Genomic DNA, 18,008 nt, shown 5'->3' with positions numbered 1-18,008 from the left:
TTTGTATATGTCGAGTCTACTTCATCAAATGCATGAAAGCTTATGCATAAGTTTTAGATTTGTTGATCTTTAAGGTACTGCAGGACTCACTGTTATTTTTGCTGCAACAAACAGACTAACTTTCCCACTGGATCCTGCTCAGATATTTTTGGGGTCCTTTTCTTTTCCATTACTGTACTAGTATTTAATTGGTTTAGAAGCAGTGGTGTCCAAACTTTTTTCAAAGAGGGCCAGATTTGATGAAGTGAAGGGCCACCTGGGCCGACCAAAGGGCCCCCCAAAGTTGTTGACCTTTTCCCCTTTTTTTAGGATTGAAGTTATTCAGGATTTTTTAGGATTTCACCCCAGGAAATGAACTGCCACAGGGGCTGGATTTAACTGACCGGTGGGCCAGATTAGCCCCCCAAAATGGACTTTGGACATGCCTGGTTTAAAGAAACAGTAAAAGTACAAGAGAAACATATATCAACAAATGACTCTAGTGTTTTGGAAAGTAGAAGAAGTGTGCATGCACACGAAAGCTCATACCAAGAACTAACTTAGTTGGTCTTTAAGGTGCTACTGCAAGGAATTTTTTTTGTTTTGACTATGGCAGACCAACACGGCTACCCATCTGTAATTGGAAAGTAGGGTTATGACTGCAGCCTAAGTCATTAAATATCCCAAGAATAATGTAACATTTAGGATGGTGGTTATAAACAAATTAATACAGAACACACAAACTTTTGAATTTAACATTAATTTTTAAAAATTGAGAAACAGAGCTGAGCCTTGGGATATAAACAATTGATTCTACAGAAATCAATAAATGACATCAAATTTGCATTAAAATTATTCAAGCTTTCTCTCCCCACCTCTTAGCCCTTGCAGAATTCATTAATTTTGCCATAAATGCTGAGCTCAGCTCCGCATCCCATCTATTCTAGTAAGGATGACATCTCCAATATTTTGCCTGCAGTATCTTGGGTGCTTTTACTATATATGCTGCTAGATCTCTGTGAATTGTTCAATGAAGCCATCACTACTCCAAATGGAAGTAAAGATCAAGGGATCTAAAGGGATATGGGGGGCATTGTTCCACCATCACTTGCTTCAAACATCTTATAAAACACAGGACTGTATCCAATTAACGATTACTTAGAGTAGACCCATACTCTAATAGACACAAGTTAGTCATGATCAATAATTTCAATGAGTCTACTCTAAATGGACCTAGCACTGGATGCAACCCACATCTTTTGGTTAAGGCTTTCTCTGACCCATAAAATTGCATCCTGTTATTAATAAATACCTGCATTTTAATCCAGTTTTACTGAATTTTTATGGGATATTGCTGCATACCGCTTAATAGCTTTTTTAAAAAAACACAAACTGGTTTAGAAAGGCTGTTAAGTAAATCAATAAAAGTGTGTTAGAAAGAGCGAAAGTTCTTTTGTCCTTGCCGGTCGGGTTTTTGTTTCTTAAAGGAAAAATGACTGAAGTTCTGAAGGGCGGCGGTAGAGTCCCTAAGCTGCTCATGAAAACAGACTGCGCTCCAGCAGACAATTGGGGGGAGGGCTTACTTTCTGAAGCTCAGGGAAATCCAGCAGCCACAGAGCACCGCCGCCGCTCCTTTCGCAAACCTGCGTTTCCTGGGACGTCCCTGCTGGTTTCGCTAGGAACAGTCACCTCGTCGGTCTCGTGGCTCAATCTCGGAGCTTCGCTTTGACGCATTGCAGTAAAGGAGAGCCGCGTACCGGGCAAATTGGAGGGCGGAGGAGGTGGGGGAGAGGGGGGAAGAAAAGAAAAGAACCGAGACAACTTTTGCTGGCGCTTTACATCCTGCCCAGCAAAGACAGAGATAAAGAGACAGACAAAGTAACTCCAGCTGAATTAAAGGGGGCTTGTTTTTGTTGGAGCCTTGCAGCCACAGCAGAAATAGGTATCATTTTACCCAGCGAGGGCCCCTTTAGTAGGTTTTCCAAACCGTGGAGATATTTTCTGGGGGCAGACTAGTTTTTCCAGGGCAACAGAAAGCAATGCACTCTGCTCATGTGTAGCGGTGCCCTTATTTGTAGAATTACTTCACGCCCGTTGAGGCTTAGCCTTTGCATTAAATCATATTCCATGACTGATTTTTATTATATCCAGGCACTGCCTTCATCCCCAGACAGTTCAAATACTAAGGAATACTTTGTGGGGGAAGACAGGGCACAATTAAGGGTGTGTATAACCTTGGACTAAGGACGCGGGTGGCGCTGTGGGTTAAACCACAGAGCCTTAGGACTTGCTGATCAGAAGGTCGGCGGTTCAAATCCCCGCGACAGGGGGAGCTCCCGTTGCTCAGTCCCTGCTCCTGCCAACCTAGCAGTTCGAAAGTACGTCAAAGATAAATAGGTACCGCTCCGGTGGGAAGGTAAATGGCATTTCCATGTGCTGCTCTGGTTCGCCAGAAGTGGCTTAGTCATGCTGGCCACATGACCCGGAAGCTGTACGCCGGCTCCCTCAGCCAATAAAGCAAGATGAGCGCCACAACTCCGAGTTGGCCACGACTGGACCTAATGGTCAGGGGTCCCTTTACCTTTACCTTTATAACCTTGGACTAAGTGGCCTTGCAGGAAAATTCCCGCAAAATGATAAATTCTGTTGAAACAAAGTGGCTCTTTAGTGTAACAATTGACATCTTTTTCTGGTTGTGAAATGTCAGGGCTCTTTGGGTAGTCATGGCATGATGTCTTCATCTCTATCTCAGTGATGGCTGGTGTCCACTGGGACTGATGGGACGGAAAGCAGGGAGCCCAACAGCAGGTAGCGTCAGAGACAATGACAGGCAGAGCCTGTCTCATTCTAGTCTTGTCCCCATCCTCATCCCTGCTGAGTTCCACAAGGGCAACACTGAGACTAAGGAGGACGAGGAAGCTGACAGCAAGAGCCACCCCATAACTGGTTGTAAGTAAAAAGGCAGGCGGGCAGGGGTTGGCTGAGGACAAATTGAGGTTGGTGGGGCAGTGCCCCACTAAAGGACCACCCTCCATCGCTAGAACTGGTCTATATCTATGCATCTGCTCTAAATTCTCCCCCACAATTAAACAGAATCTGCACAGGCTTTGTGAAGGATTAACAATCTTCTGAGGGTTTTTGAATCAATTATTCTGTCAGAAGTTTACACTGTGTTTAACACACGCGCGCGCGCACACACACACACACACACAGAGAGAGAGAGAGAGAGAGAGAGAGGCATTAATGCAGATTGGACAAAAGAGAAAATGCTTGCACTTCTCTGTATGATGTTATATGTCAGCCATATATGAAACCTCATGGCAAAATGAAATATTCATCAGAATTAAACTCTCCTATTTATAAATATTTTGAAATGGCAACTCCACTGGGCATTTCAGATGCATAAATGTATTTGGGGGAAACACTCAAATTGGCTTGTTCTGCACATTCACACACACACTGCAGCTGTAGATAAAAAAGTACTAATTCTGAATCTACAAAAGGATGCTGGAGATGCAGCTTTGACCCATGGGTGGAAAGGGTGGGTCTCCACATGCAGAAGAATATGCAAGACCTTGTTCCCTGGAATTCAATGACAGATCTTGATAACCAAGATCCAGCATAGTGTAATGGCTAGATCAGGGGTGGGTAACTTGTCCTCCAGAAGTGTCCAGCTCCCATCATCCCTGACCACTGGGCATGCTGTCTGTGGCTGATGAGACTTGACATCCAGTTATATATTTGGAGACCACAGGCCTGGGTAGAGGACTTATACCATAGAAACCCTGGCAGTGGATACAAATCCTGCCCAGCCACAACTTGGCTGCCCTTAGCATAACTTGGGGCCCTTAGCAATTTAGTCCTTTGTGCTTGTATGCATGAGTGGGAGAGAAGGATAGACCCACATGCACGCACACATTCATGTTTACTTCCATGCATAGACCAAATACATGGCAGGGGAGGAGGACCATGTCTGAAGGCCCTTTGTTCACCAACCAGCCCCCCTGCCTTCCTTACCAGTTGTGTGTTAGGTGCTATGTGTACAGCTGTATGCACATAAGCAGCTGTTACCAAAGTTGCACTGGACATACAGATGTATGGGGCAGGCAGGCAATATCAGGGGCAGGTCCAGTATGTATGGTCTCCTCCACAGGTATAGCCTTCATGAGAGCAAGATCAAGAGTGAGTGCAAAAGAGACCCTTCACTGTATTGAAGAAGTTGCACAATGAAATGACAAGTCTTCTTAATGGAGGTAGAAATGTAACCCAGAGAGTGGCTGTTTTTGCATTCACATCTATGAAAGCTAGAGTTTGGGGCATTAAATTGCCTGCAGACAGATAGCAAATCGGGATGATGTGGTTTTACATTTATTTATTTCCTCTTTAAATTGAGATAACTGACTGCATAATAGTGTGGAGTTTGGTAGTTTCTTTTGCAGAACCATATACTTCATAAGGGGTATGTATCTTGTCTTCAGGTGCTCAGCAGCCTTTTCGATTCCAATGCATGGAAGCAGCACATAAATGTATGAGGATGGGGGGGGGGCACAACTTAGATCAGAATCTACTGAAAAAGATGTGTAGTAGATCAGCAAGGATTTCTAATAGTCAATAGTGTACAATTAATCTTTTTTAAATTTTTTTAATAATAATCAAAATATTATGCTTATCTCTCAACTTCAGTATTAAAGGTAAAGGGACCCCTGACCATTAGGTCCAGTCGTGACCGACTCTGGGGTTGTGGCACTCATCTCGCTTTATTAGCCGAGGGAGCCAGCGTACAGCTTCCGGGTCATGTGGCCAGCCTGACTAAGCCGCTTCTGGCGAACTAGAGCAGCGCACGGAAACGCCGTTTACCTTCCCGCCAGAGTGGTACCTATTTATCTACTTGCACTTTGACGTGCTTTCGAACTGCTAGGTTGGCAGGAGCAGGGACCGAGCAATGGGAGCTCACCCCGTCACGGGGATTCGAACCGCCGACCTTCTGATCAGCAAGCCCTAGGCTCTGTGGTTTAACCCACAGCGCCACCCGCGTCCCTCACCTGTAAAATATCAATATTAATTGATTGGCCAAGTTTGCTCAGCATGGGTGGTCTGTTTTCAAGTTTTGTATTAGATGTGATTTGTGTTTATGTTTGTGGATATATGCAGGTTAATCAGTGAATGACTAATGGGCTGCTACCAGTAACTGGCTCCATGCTCTGAGGCATCGTTTTGCTTCTGATTGTGACTGATGGACATCAAGCAGTCCTGAAATTTGCCTACCTCTGTTCTAGAACCTCTTCGGCCTTGGGCTGCAGCTTTACTCCCAGTCTGTATTAGGGATATATGTTACAAACTCTGCTAACCTGGAAGAGTTACCTTGTGTTGAGAACTTTGCCTCAGGATGAGAACAGAAATCGTGTGCCGGCGGCACAATGGCAGCAAGAGGCCCCACTGGTGAAAGCACGCCTCTAATTAAGAACAGCTTCAGGTTAAGAATGGACCTCCAGAATGAATTAAGTTTGTAACTAGAGGTACCATTGTATTCTGAGTAGAACTTAGTGGGCATGTTTGCTGAGAAGCAATTCCCACTGTCTTTGCTGTGGGTAAACATGCATAGGATTGTAACCTAATTGTATTGAGTGATGGAGAAAAACTCGGCCTGAAGCCCTAGTGCATGGGTAGGCAAACTAAGGCCTGGGGGCCCAATCGCCTTCTAAATCTTGCCTGCGGATGGTCTGAGAGTCAGTGTGTTTTTACATGAGTAGACTGTGTCCTTTTATTTAAAATGCATCTCTGGATTATTTGTGGGGCATAGGAATTCATTCATATTTTTTTTCCAAAATATAGTCCAGCCCCCCACAAGGTCTGAGGGACAGTGGACCAGCCCCCTGCTGAAAAAGTTTGCTGACCCCTGCCCTAGAGAACTGCTGCAAATAGGATGGATAATTTTGAGAGGCCAGTTGCACACAGCTTCACCTTAGAATGATTTCCATTATGTAGAAAGTTTAAAACCACTGAAGTAGAACGAGCAGTTAACTTTTAAACCATTGATGTCAAAATCGAGATCAGGAGCTGTCCAGGGCTGTAATTCTAAGCACATTTCCCTAGAAAGGAAATTCCAGGGCATATTCACAGAAACCAGTTCTTAAGCTTATCTGGATGCCAGCCAACATTAGCAGACAAAGGACTGTTATGAAATCCCCCTTAGCCTTCATGGACTCTTCTCACAGAAGGTAAAACAAGGAAACTCATCACTGATTCATAGTCCTTAGGAATTGTGTTCAAAGCTTGCATTATGTTGTCTATATTTCATTGTTGACTTTGTTCCATTCCTTCTGAATTACAGATTCTGAGCTGGCTCACTCATGTGTGCCCAGTGGGAACTCATGTGATAATTGGACTGAGTGTGCCCTTGCAGCCCTAACACCAGAGGTCACCATGACTTGGTTGTATGGAACTCAATACTTTCTGGAATCAAAGGGTCAGAAGTGGAAGTAGGAAAACAGCACAGGAATTGTTACCTTATCCTGTATCACATTGTACTAGGTGACCAATGCAGAATAAAGTCATTTACTTGCTCTCCTATCAACTTGCACTGTTTGCAGCTGCAACAAAGGCAATCCAAATGAGGATCTTAAACCAAATGTCTGTGGTTTGTAAAGCTGACTCATTAGTTTGAGCATGCAAGGTTTAATGTAATTTTGATTGCATTTTAAATAGAGTGCATATTTATCCTGGTTTATGTCTGTGCTAGAAGGCATTTTACTATATTTGCAATAGCCTATGGCTACAAGCAATAATGCTTATTAGATTTTAATGCAGCCCAGCATATACCTTCCAACAGAAGCATGTTCCTAGTTTGCTGCAAAGACTGAATAATTTATAAAACTGTGGAGCTATATGAGAAATCCAGGCAAAGCCAGGCACATTTCCAATATGACCTTTATTGAGCACAAATTGCTGTGACTGCTTACATCAAACAACAAAAGGTTGCATACTGTGCATGTCAAGGTAGGTTCTCCCATGAACAAAAGTCCATCTTAATTGCACCAGTGAGGTAAACATAATGATTAAATAGCTTAAGGCTAGGAGAGTTCTGGGTATGATTAATATTATTACTCATTCATTCATTCGTTTGTTATTGTTTGTTTGTATTTGGCTCAGTTGATTCTTTGCATAATACATCTTAAGACGTTCCTCAGAAGCGTCCCATCAGCAGCTTAGGAAATTCAGCAACTTCCTCTGTAAGAATAACAGCTCATGCATTTTTTAAAAATTCTCTAATTTCTGCAGAGGGAGCACATTGGGCTTGCATGCACCCCCCCTGACATCCCTGGGTATTGCATGAAAATAAAATCAGAAATGAAAGAGTGGATCTGGAGACTCCACGAGAGAACCCGTTCTGCTTCGAAGCCGTCACTTACATGCATTTTGCAGCTGTCATATGGCTTAACCTTTTGCACCGACCCAAGAAGAGGGAGAGAATGATTATTTTAGTCACTCTCCTTAACTTCTTTCAATACGGCATGTGAAGAAGTGACCTTCTCTACCTTCTTAGTGGACACCAACTTCTCTGCAACTGTCCCCTCATGCTCTTCTGTCTTCTTGGTGACAGTCACAGACTTTGTGATGTATGTGGTCGTCCCGTCATCCCCTTCACTAGTGAATTTCTCAACTTTTTTGGTTACCATGACTTTCTCTTCACTCTTCCCTTTCTTCTCCTCTTCCTCAGAGGGGCTTATGTCTAGGCCATTGGTCACCACCCCTTTGTCTTCCTCCTCTACTTGTTTTGCCTTTGAGTCTTCTTTTTCTTCACTCTTCTCTTCAACCTCTCCATTCACTGCTATGTCTTCTTTGGTGGACTCTTTTGATGCTTTCTCACTTGTTTCTGTCTTCTCTTCTTTGGAATCCTTCTCTGTACCAACTTTTGCTGCCTTAGTGACTGAGATGGTCTCTTCCACTTCCTTCACAGGGGACCCTGCTTTTTCTGGAGATGAAGCTTTTTCTGGAGTCCCAGCTTTTTCTGGAGTCCCTGCTTTTTCTGGAGAGGCTGCTTTCTCTGGAGTCCCTGCTTTTTCTGGAGAGGCTGCTTTCTCCGGAGTCCCTGCTTTCTCTGGAGAGGCTGCTTTCTCCGGAGTCCCTGCTTTTTCTGGAGATGCTGCTTTCTCCGGAGTCCCTGCTTTTTCTGGAGAGGCTTTCTCCGGAGTCCCTGCTTTCTCTGGAGTTGCTGGTTTTTCAGGAGACCCTTTCTCTGGAGTCCCTGCTTTCTCTGGAGTTGCTGGTTTTTCAGGAGACCCTTTCTCAGGTGTCCCAGCTTTCTCTGGAGATGCTTTCTCTGGTGTCCCTGCTTTCTCAGGAGAACCTGCCTTTGCTGGGGAGGTGGACTTCTCCTCTTCTTCACCTTGCTGCTCCTCCTCCTTTTGCTCTTCACTTTCAGCTTCTTTACCATCCTCTGCTTCTTCTGCTGCAGGAGATTTAGGAGGAGATGCTTTGGTCTTTTCTACTTTCTCTGGTGCAATGGTTTCTTCCACCTCTTCACCTTCTTCCTCTGCTTCTTTTTCTTCCTTGCTTTCAGCTCCAGCTTCTCCCTCCCCTGCTTCCTCCTCCTCCTCTTCTGCTTCTTCCTCACCCTCTTCCTTTTCACTCTTTTCTTCTTCTTTTTCAGAGCCTCCTTCTTCTGCCTCATCAGACTTTGCACCTTCATCTTCCTCACCGCCCTCCTCCTCACCCTCCTCTTCTCCTTCTCCTTCTTCTTCAGCTTCTGGAGCTGCTGCTTCAACTCTGGCCTCTTCCTTGGCTATAATTTCTTCCTCTACAGCTTCCTCCTCCTCTTCCTGTTCTTCTGGTGCTGTTCCAGCAGCCAGTTCTTCAGCCATAGCTGCAAGGGCCTCATCCAGTTCAGACTTCTCATCCTCAACTTTTGTCTCTTCAATAATTTCTTCTACAAATTTGTGCTGGACCTTTAGCTTTGGAGGTTCAACTTTGGATTTTTGTATTTTGGAAGATGATATTGTTACTGAAGGTTGCCTATGTGTAAATGTTGGACCAGTGATGCTTCCAGAGAAGGCACTGAATCTTGTTTCTTCACCCTCAAGAAGTTTCCTAGGGAAAGAAGAGGGAGGAATTAACATCCATCTCTAACATTTCAAGATGAAGTTTTGAATGAACAAGCACCTCTGTAAGTAGCTATGATAGATTTAAAAAGCTATTTTGAGTAACTGGAAATTGCTTCTAGCTTGTTAAACTATCAAATAGCATCCCACACCCTGCAAACCTGTCAACCCATCTTCTCCTTCTGAACTAAATTGCTGACATAAATGGAAAAGGTACCAACACAAAACCCAGATAAGCGATGGGGAACCTGTGATCATCAAATGGTATTGAACCACAGCTCCCATCATCCTTGGCCATTGGCTATGCTTACTGGACCTTATGGAAGTTGTAGTTCAGAAACATCTGGAGAGTCAAAGGTTCCCCAACCCTGACCTAGAGGAATGAGGAGAAAATACATTGTGTTTGGGGGAAGTTGCAGACTTTCATTTAGGAGAAAATGCCCCTTTCATATTGGACCTTCTTTAGGGGCCTATCAATGCATTTGTAACATCATCAACTGCCACACCAATACTCTCTCTCCTCTCAGACCAATTGCCTGCCTAGCAACTAAGGGACAAGACTAGCAAATTTGGAAGGAAAGCATCAAGAATCAATGTGAACAATGATCAGCTAAGCTTCTTCATACACATTCCATCATTAGATGGACATTTTTCTAGCTAGGCATAACTTGTAGAGCATTGTCCACAAATAGTGCCCTCTCACTAAAATTCTATGATTGCCTACTGAGGGATAAATATTTGTGTTGCTTTTTAAAGGGCCATTGCATATAAGATTATAAATTCTCTATATTTACTTCAAAGGGTTGTTCACATACATGGGACATGATAATGCCAAATTTAAGCTCCATTAATTTCAATGAGAGAAATTTAACCATGAGCTTAACTTTCATATTTCATTGATTTCAGTGAGTGAGTGCTTAAAGTTTAGCTTATATATATATATTTCAGTATATAACCTAAGGATGAATTAATACTGCCTTTAGATAGCTGCTTTCTGTCCTGTGGACAACTAGCACACACACACACACACACACACACACATGTTCCTGGACAGTGAAACAGGAAAAATAACAACATAAAAAATTCAAGTGAGTGTTTAAATTTCAGGACTAATATTTACTTTGTTCGAACGTATTGCTTTTTCCCTTAGCATTATTTAAATCTAGGAATGCACATAGCAATAACATATTTGTAAGAGATATGGGCAAGTATAGAAGAACTATACTCCATCAATCTAAATTGTGTTGTTTCAATATTTAGCATTTTTGCATATCAATATTAAATCTTAAGTGCCCTCTGGAGAAGGAACATAGCTCAGTGGTAGAACATCCACCTTGTATGTAGAAGGTCCCAGGTTCAGTCTCCAGGTAGGGCTGGGAGAGGACCCTGCCTGAAACCCTGGAGAGCCTCTGCCAGTCAGTGTAGACAGTACTGAGTTAGATGGTCTGACGGTCTGACAGCTTTCTATGTCCCTATGAACACAGCAGACAATGCTGCTTCCAAAACCATGCAGTGTTCTGGATCAGGAGTACTATTGTGGCTGTGATGCAGCTTGTCAGTGCAGGCAGTTCTAGGCTAATGGACCATTGCTTTGAACATAAGGCAGTTTCCTATGTTCCGAATGTTGTTTCTTAGTAAATGTATGAAACAATATATGCGGGCCAAGTCATCTCATGATTTCAGGAAGTAGAATTTGGATGAGAAAGGCAGGAAGTTGTCACTTATTGCGTATTATACTTTTACTGTGGATCAGGGTTGGATGACATTTGCATAGTCTACCAGCTGAATTAGTAGTCATTTCTAGTCTGCTCATCTCCGACTGAAAAAGATTTGTACTTTAGCATTTCCTTTTGGAGTATTTCATAAGCTTAAATTATCTCTCTCTTTGCCATGTTACAAAAGCAATGCAAATATGATTGTGTATTAAGAAATTAGAAATTAAATGGAAAATTATAATGGATAGAGAAAGCTTTGCATTTTCAGCTTAATTTCACATTCTTGCTTGTATTATTGACTGTAAATTTTAAGGGGGGAAATGCTGAAGAAGAAAAGGATAAAGGACCCCTCACCTCCATGGCAGCACCCCAGTTATGGGATATTCTCCCCGAAAAGGTGTGTCCAGCGCCCATGCCATAGTCTTATCGGCACCAGGTGAAGACCAGGGTTTTGTTTGTTTGTTTTGGCATTAAGTAGTTTGTTTATTTATCACCACCATTACTAACCATAATAATCACCATAAATTGCCCTATCAATTTGTCCACTGATCTTTGGTATGTTACCTTGCTAACGTCTTTTCTGCTGAAACTCTACAGCACAAAGCAGAACGTTATTGCCCAGGTTTCAAATTGTGCTAAGAATCTGGCAAAATGCCTTGCTTATTTGTCAACAATGCCTTGTGGGATTCAAAGATTATCCCTGTGGGGTTTTGCTGTTGTTGCTGCTGCTGCTGGAACTAAAAACATCTGCAGTGCAATTCCTAAATCAGCCACGTCGGCATTCTGTTCACTATACCTGTATGCGGCAATTTCAATATCAAGAGCCATCTTGACATTGAGGAGATCCTGGTATTCCCTCAAATGACGAGCCATCTCCCATTTTGTGCCTCTCAATTCATTTTCCAGTTGTTGAATCGTATCCTGCAACCAAGACACAGGCAGTTATTTAGGATGGTTACAAGCAAACTGTAAATAGGAGTGCAGTAGTGAATAAAGCACTTTATTTATTTATTAAACTATATATCTACTGTTATTCAGAAAGAAATATTAGAGCAGTTCACAATAAGAATACATAAAGCCATACAGTGTGTGTGTGTGTGTGTGTGTGTGTGAGTGTGTGTGTGTGTGTGTGTGTGAGAGAGAGAGAGAGAGAGAGAGAGATCAACTGTTACAGAAGAGTATTTTCTTAATTACCAGCATATAACTGACAACATACAAAAGTTTTCAATATTCACGAGGAGGACATGGATGGAAGAGTGATTGAACTATGAGAGATGGGATAAGTGAAGCTTGAATTGGGCTCCTCAACTCCTGAAGAAGTGGCCTAGGTTGTGAGGGTCTCCATCTCCTCAACTTGACCAGCCAATACTAGATGAGATCCAATGACCTAAAGATCTCTTTTATTACAGCAATAAAAAGCTCATAGGTTGTGAGCCCCCAGAAAACGAAGTCCCAGAGACCACTGGTCTGGGAAGGATGGTAGTAAATTGCTATTCTTGTGTGAAATACTGAGAGGAACCTTATGGGATTACTGAACTTTATGGGAATACTGAAAAGTTGTTGAAAATTCTCCCCCTCAATCTCCATATCAACCATTCCTATAGACTAAAGTAATCAAAACTAGAAAGATCTATGCTGTGAGAAATTCTGTTTTGGATTAACTTCTAAGAGAGAAATCTGGAGCAAAGTCATGAAGGACACCAGTAGCCTATTCCTGCTCCTAGTACTCTGTACTTACAATCTGAAAACCAGAAGCACAATCTACACAACATCAGCTTGCTATTGTTATCATTTATTTAAGATTGCCTCTTAAAATTACTAGGTAAAAACTGGAACCTGGTTAAGACAATATACTTAAATGTAAGTCAGTTTTGGAAATTGGACTTCATCAATTTGTATTTCTCTATTTTGCTTAACCAAGCTGTGAATCACACTGACCTATGAAAAGAAAAAATTAATTTCCCAAATTGCTGTAGTTCCCACAAAAACATGCAATCCTTGTGCTTCAAAATGCAACTTCTGAATTATGGAAACTAGCTCCAAAGTCAGTGGTAGGAACACTGCAGCCTAGCAGCCTACTCTAGTGTCCTTTACTATCCACACCTTTGTTAAACAGAACAATATAATTATTTAAAAGTTTGGGTAAAATTGTGTATTTGTTAAGGCTGTGTAGAAATGGCAACTTGAAATTCTTCACTTTATTTGTGGGATGAGAAATGGTGAGGGTAGGCAGTTCTCTCAATTTCTCTAGAGGAAGAAGAAAAGATTGCAACAATTTATTAGGGTTGGGGCTCACCATTAGGACAGTTTATTTATTAATTTTCAGGGCAATAAATAAATAAAATGATGGTGTTCAAGTGGAGAAAATTATGTAAAGTGATCTTTTTCTAGTGGAGAAATGAGAAAAAGTAAACTCTCAAAAGTTTTCTCAATAAAAAAATCATTTGAGAAATTTGGGCTCAGCTCCAATATTTGAGGCCAGCAGCAAAATATAGTAATTTACTTGAGTCTAACTATGCAATTGATTTAAAAGCTCAGAGTCTAAATCCATTGAGTTAACTAGATCTGCAGCAATGCTTACGTGGGTCGATTGCTCTAGATACTACTCTACTTAAAAAGCAATATCTATAGGAAAATTGATGGGAAATGTTGCCAGTATTTGTCTCTTAAGACTAAAACTGCACATCACTAGCTCACTTCTAAGCCCATTGACTTTAGCAAGCAGAAAGGTTGCTTATGTGAGAGACTGTTCTATTCCCCTTGTGGTGGAAGTTCCTGCAGCCCTCCTACAAAGTCACTTCTGGGGGTCTGAAGCCGTTTTTCAGGGTGTGCCCTCAGGGGCTGCAGCTGGAAAGGGGAGAACCGCATGCAACCCCCTCCCTTGTATGGGTGGAGAAGGGTGCCTTTGACTCAGGCATGGGTGGCAATGGCTGTTTCCATCCAAACAATTACATTAGAATGAAATCCCATGGAGTTCAGTGCAGTTTTGTTGCACCGAAAGCATTATTTTTATGGATGAGGGATGTGCAGCCTAAGGTCGCATTTTCTACAACATTTTTCATAGCAATAAGTATTTGGTGGCTAAATGGTTAAATATCTGGAAACAAAAAACACTCTGTTGTCTTGGGATAATACCCTTGAGCGGTCTCATCAAATTCAATGTTGGTTTCAAATTTGCGCTGCAAGATACATTTTTGCTATGTTATTTACGTATCTGAATCCTATACGGGACAAAAAGCACATTGCAATCAAATGGATAAGTCACCAGAGCTTTTGCTATATGTGGGGCATTAGAAATAGGCTGAGATAGAAGGCAGTGCAAGCTCTCTTTCATGTCTGGACTTTGATCACATTATGCAATTCTGCATTGCCTCATTTTGCACCATAAAAATAAGGTTTACTTGGTCTGTTTATTGATTTGCTTTTTCCCTAACTAATATTTATTTTAGAGGGATTCAAGTATTTTTCAGATGCTCTGTCCAATGTCATTCTGCAGTGCGCAAGTTCCTTTATCAGTGGAAATCTTTGAGGGCTGCCTCTTGCACTGGAAGGGTGGTTTTATGACTTCCCTGGTGCCATCAAGTTCTGCATTGCAGAAGTTTGGGGTGTACTTGGCAGAGAGAGCCATCTCAGATTGCTTTTTGTTGCTTGCTCATCTTATTTTTATCCATAGTCACCTCCATGGCAGTTAATTCAATGCAAGCACTGGTCCTCACTGCAATCATGTTAGCCAAAGCCACTTTAAGCTTTGTGATTTGCCCAGGTGGGGGTGATGGAATTGTGTTCACATATAGTCTATAGAGTATAGAATTCAAGCTCAGAATCCATCTTCCTATCCCAAAGCAGGCACTCTGGGATTTGCCTTTTGCACTGATCAGCTCTATCAGAAAATCTGCTCAGCACTTTTAGCTTCTGCATTGCTGAAGTTCAGCAGACACTGATGCAGGATGGTGGCTGCAGTGGTGCTGGCATTTTGCAGCAAATATAACCTTTAATTATCGGCATACAAAACACAGCACCCCACTGCTGTGTGAGCCTTCTCTAAATTTTATGATGAATCATCCTGCAAAAGTCCATCCTGATTCCCACAGATTCCCCATGCTATGAGAAAAGGTTCCTTTTCAAATAATGATTATTAATAAAAATAAATACCAATAAAATATTATTTCAAATACATTGGGTTTTTGTTGCAGAAATTATGTGAGCCTGGTTTGATTTTACACAATGCTGTTGATCAGAATTCCTATTCTTTATTGAATTTCTTCATACACACTTTATTGTGAGTTGCATTTTATTTAAATGTTCAGAAATGCTAATACTGTAATAACAGCCAGCAGTTCTTGATAGCAATTTTCCCCAGGATGTCGTTGTTGCTTTTAGTCATTTACTATGCTCTGGAACATTAAATTATATCCAGTACCACTGGATCAGAAAGAACTACTGTAAAGGTCATGCTTTGCAGCTCAGGTTGTCATCAAAGGATCAATTTTTAAACTGCATTGCCACAACACATTCATTTTTTATTGGTACTACTAACAACTTTGGGAGGCAGCATATGCACATTTTTTTCACTTCTTCCTGTGGTAGTTCTGCAGTGCATCAGTTATGGGATGTTCTGCATCAGGGATGCTTATGGTTGGTGAATGGAGTTCCAGAGCTATCACAAGAACTTCCAAAGTGACACTTCTTTCAGGCTAAGTTTAGCATCCTTCATTCCAAAGTCAGTCTTGCCTTAGGGCACAATACTTTCCTACACTCCTAGAAAATGCTTTGTTTTATTTTTTACCAGAGAGCTGTTTGGAAGTGGATGATTCCATCCTGCATGGAAGCAAGTAGGACCCCTCCTTTCTCATTTGGGGAGCTGCATTTTGTATGGGACTAGGCAGGCAGAATCTTTCCCATCTCTGCTCTGCCATTTAGAGGAGTGGAGCTTAGCGCAAGTTGTGGGATGGCTCCCCCCCCCCCATCCCTTCCTCTTCTCGGAGTTCCACTTTGCTGGCAAGAAAAAACACTTATTATCCACTTTAAAAAAACAAAACCAAAATAAATATTTTCATTATGTATTTTGTGGCATCATTTCCCCATTCGAACTAACACACATTCACCAATGCAATCAAGGTATCCCTTAGGACTGAAGTGCAAAGGAAGCTGCCTTATGCTGAGTCAGACCACTGGATTCTTCTTGCTTAGCCCTGTCTCACTGACTAGGGGTGACACTCCAGGGCTTGAAACAAGGGGGCATTCCCACCCTGGAGATTGAACATGAGGCAAAGGTGGAGCTTTGTCCCTGAGCTATGGCCCTCCCCCTTTGGTAAAAGAAAAGAAGCTGAAGAACATTTCCTGGCCCTTCCATCCATTTTGCATAGAGGTCAGTTGGGATCCCCCCATGGGGGTAGTCAAGGGGGACAGTGCCCCCCTAGAGCAAGTAAAACAATAATATAGTTAACTAACTGAGGTTCTGCCCCCCTAACATGAAGCTTGCCCCCTAACATAAATCCTGGCTACGTCCATGGATCCCCCACTCTCTGAAATCTGCTTCATTTTGAGGGTGTGGTGTGGCTCAAATGTTAAACGACTCCCCTTTTCACTTTCAATGCCACGTACTGAAGGGTCAAATCACATTTCTGAAAGAGCAATGAGTATTTTTTTCACATTAAGGTGCCGATCATGAATGCCTTTCCCCGAAGTTATCGATTCCAATGGAGTTAAGTTTTGAGCAAGTCTTACTTTGAAGCTCAGTTTTTGATTCAGTTGGAATTCCGTTGGAAAGTGCCCTTCCTTCAAGTAACTGCAGGGATCCTGCAGCTGGGAGGGGCGGGTAGAACTACTTTCGGGCGGGGGGCTTGCCCCGCCCCTTGAGGCGCACCGTCTCCTGATCGCCCCCCCCCCAATTGCATTTTGCATGGAAACAAATGTAGGCAGCCGCAGTTGGCAGGTGGAGAGCATCACTGCCCCCTCCCCAAGCCACGCCCACCACCAGACCCCCTCCCCGCGCCTACCTGGTAGGTGGAGAGGTCGTGGTTATGGCGCTCCTCGATGTCGGTGAGTTGGCGCTCCAGGGACTCCTTGGTGCCGCGGACGGATTCGAGCTCGATGCTCTTCGCCTGGAGCTGCCGTCGGTACTCGGAGATCTCCTCCTTGGCCGAGCGGATGGCTTCCTTGTTCTGCTCGGCGGCCTCGGTGAGCTTGGCGTAGCGGCACTTGAACCACTCCTCGGCCTGGACCATGTTCTGGTCGGAGTGGCACTCGAGCTGGGAGCGGATCTCCTTCAGGGCGGACGAGAGGTCTGTCTTCAGGTAGTCCTTGCGCTCGACGGTGACGTGCGAGGCCTGGATCTGGGCTAGCAGGTCGGCCACCTCCTCCTCGTGGTTGCCGCGGAGGAAAGCCACTTCGTCCTGCAAGGACTGCACCTTCTTGTCCAGCTCGACCTTGACCATGGACGACTCCTCGATGTCCTTGCGCAGAGCGCGGATGATGGCCTCGGTGTCGTCCCGGAGGCGCGCCTCGTCCTCGAAGCGCTCCTTGAGGCGCTGGATGTCCTCCTCCAGGTGGTCCGAGTCGAGCTGCAGCGCCGCCTTCTCGTGGTTGACTTGCTCGAGGGCGCAGCGCAGCTCCCGCAGCTCCTGCTCGAAGGCGTCGCCCAGCTGAGAGCGGCCCGCCTGCTTCTGCCGCAGCGCCGCGATCTCGTTCTCCAGCTCCTTGTTCTGCTGCTCCAGCGAGTGCACTTTCTCGATGTAGCCGGCGAAGCGGTCGTTGAGGCCCTGCAGCTGCTCCTTCTCGTTGGAGCGGCTCAGCTTCAGCTCGCCGCTGCCGCCGCCGCCGCCGTTGAAGAGCGACGACTGGCTCAGCTCCAGGCTCTCGGAAGAGCTCAGCACCGTCGAGCCGTAGGAAGCCCGCGCCGCGCCCAGGTTGCGCTTGTAGGACGAAGAGACGGTGCTGGGGGAGCTCCGCGACCACGACTGGGACCTGAAGCCGCTGGAAGGCGACATGCTGGCCCGGCTGAAGGTGGTCCGGCTGTCGGCCACCCGCCGGTAAGACGGGTTGCTTAGAGGCTCCAGCGTGTAGCTCATCTTGGAAGACTTGGTGAGAGGCGCTCGGCGCTGAGTTCAGGGCAGCGGGGACTCGGCAGAAGGCAGCGCCTTATATACCGGAGACGCACGTTGCCTCTGAAGGGGACATGCCGGCCGGTATGAGGTAGCGAGGAGAGGCGGGGCCA

The 18,008-nt window shown here is 44.0% G+C and overlaps 1 protein-coding gene across 1 annotated transcript; it reads right to left on the bottom strand.

Annotated features, from left to right (window-relative positions):
• Nucleotides 1-6,892: 6,892 nt before the first annotated feature.
• On the bottom strand, nt 6,893-17,971 carry NEFM (neurofilament medium chain). The gene is made up of 3 exons (XM_028708098.2): nt 16,792-17,971; nt 11,589-11,713; nt 6,893-9,066 (listed from the first exon to the last, which is right to left on the bottom strand). The coding sequence occupies exons 1-3, from the start codon at nt 17,860-17,862 to the stop codon at nt 7,458-7,460; spliced, it is 2,805 nt and encodes a 934-aa protein (XP_028563931.2). The 5' UTR covers nt 17,863-17,971; the 3' UTR covers nt 6,893-7,457.
• Nucleotides 17,972-18,008: the final 37 nt, after the last annotated feature.

This window comes from Podarcis muralis, chromosome 15 (assembly GCF_964188315.1).
Source record: "Podarcis muralis chromosome 15, rPodMur119.hap1.1, whole genome shotgun sequence".
NCBI classification, from domain to species: domain Eukaryota; kingdom Metazoa; phylum Chordata; class Lepidosauria; order Squamata; family Lacertidae; genus Podarcis; species Podarcis muralis.
Note: the sequence above shows the minus strand (reverse complement) of the source record. Positions and strands in the feature narration are given on the sequence as shown.

Coding starts and splice junctions, on each gene's coding strand:
- NEFM (XM_028708098.2), bottom strand. CDS start 17,862: ATGAGCTACACGCTGGAGCCTCTAAGCAACCCGTCTTACCGGCGGGTG. Junction 11,714..16,791: donor ACGACCTCTCCACCTACCAG/GTAGGCGCGGGG, acceptor TCTTGGTTGCAG/GATACGATTCAACAACTGGA. Junction 9,067..11,588: donor ATTGAAATTGCCGCATACAG/GTATAGTGAACA, acceptor TTCTTTCCCTAG/GAAACTTCTTGAGGGTGAAG.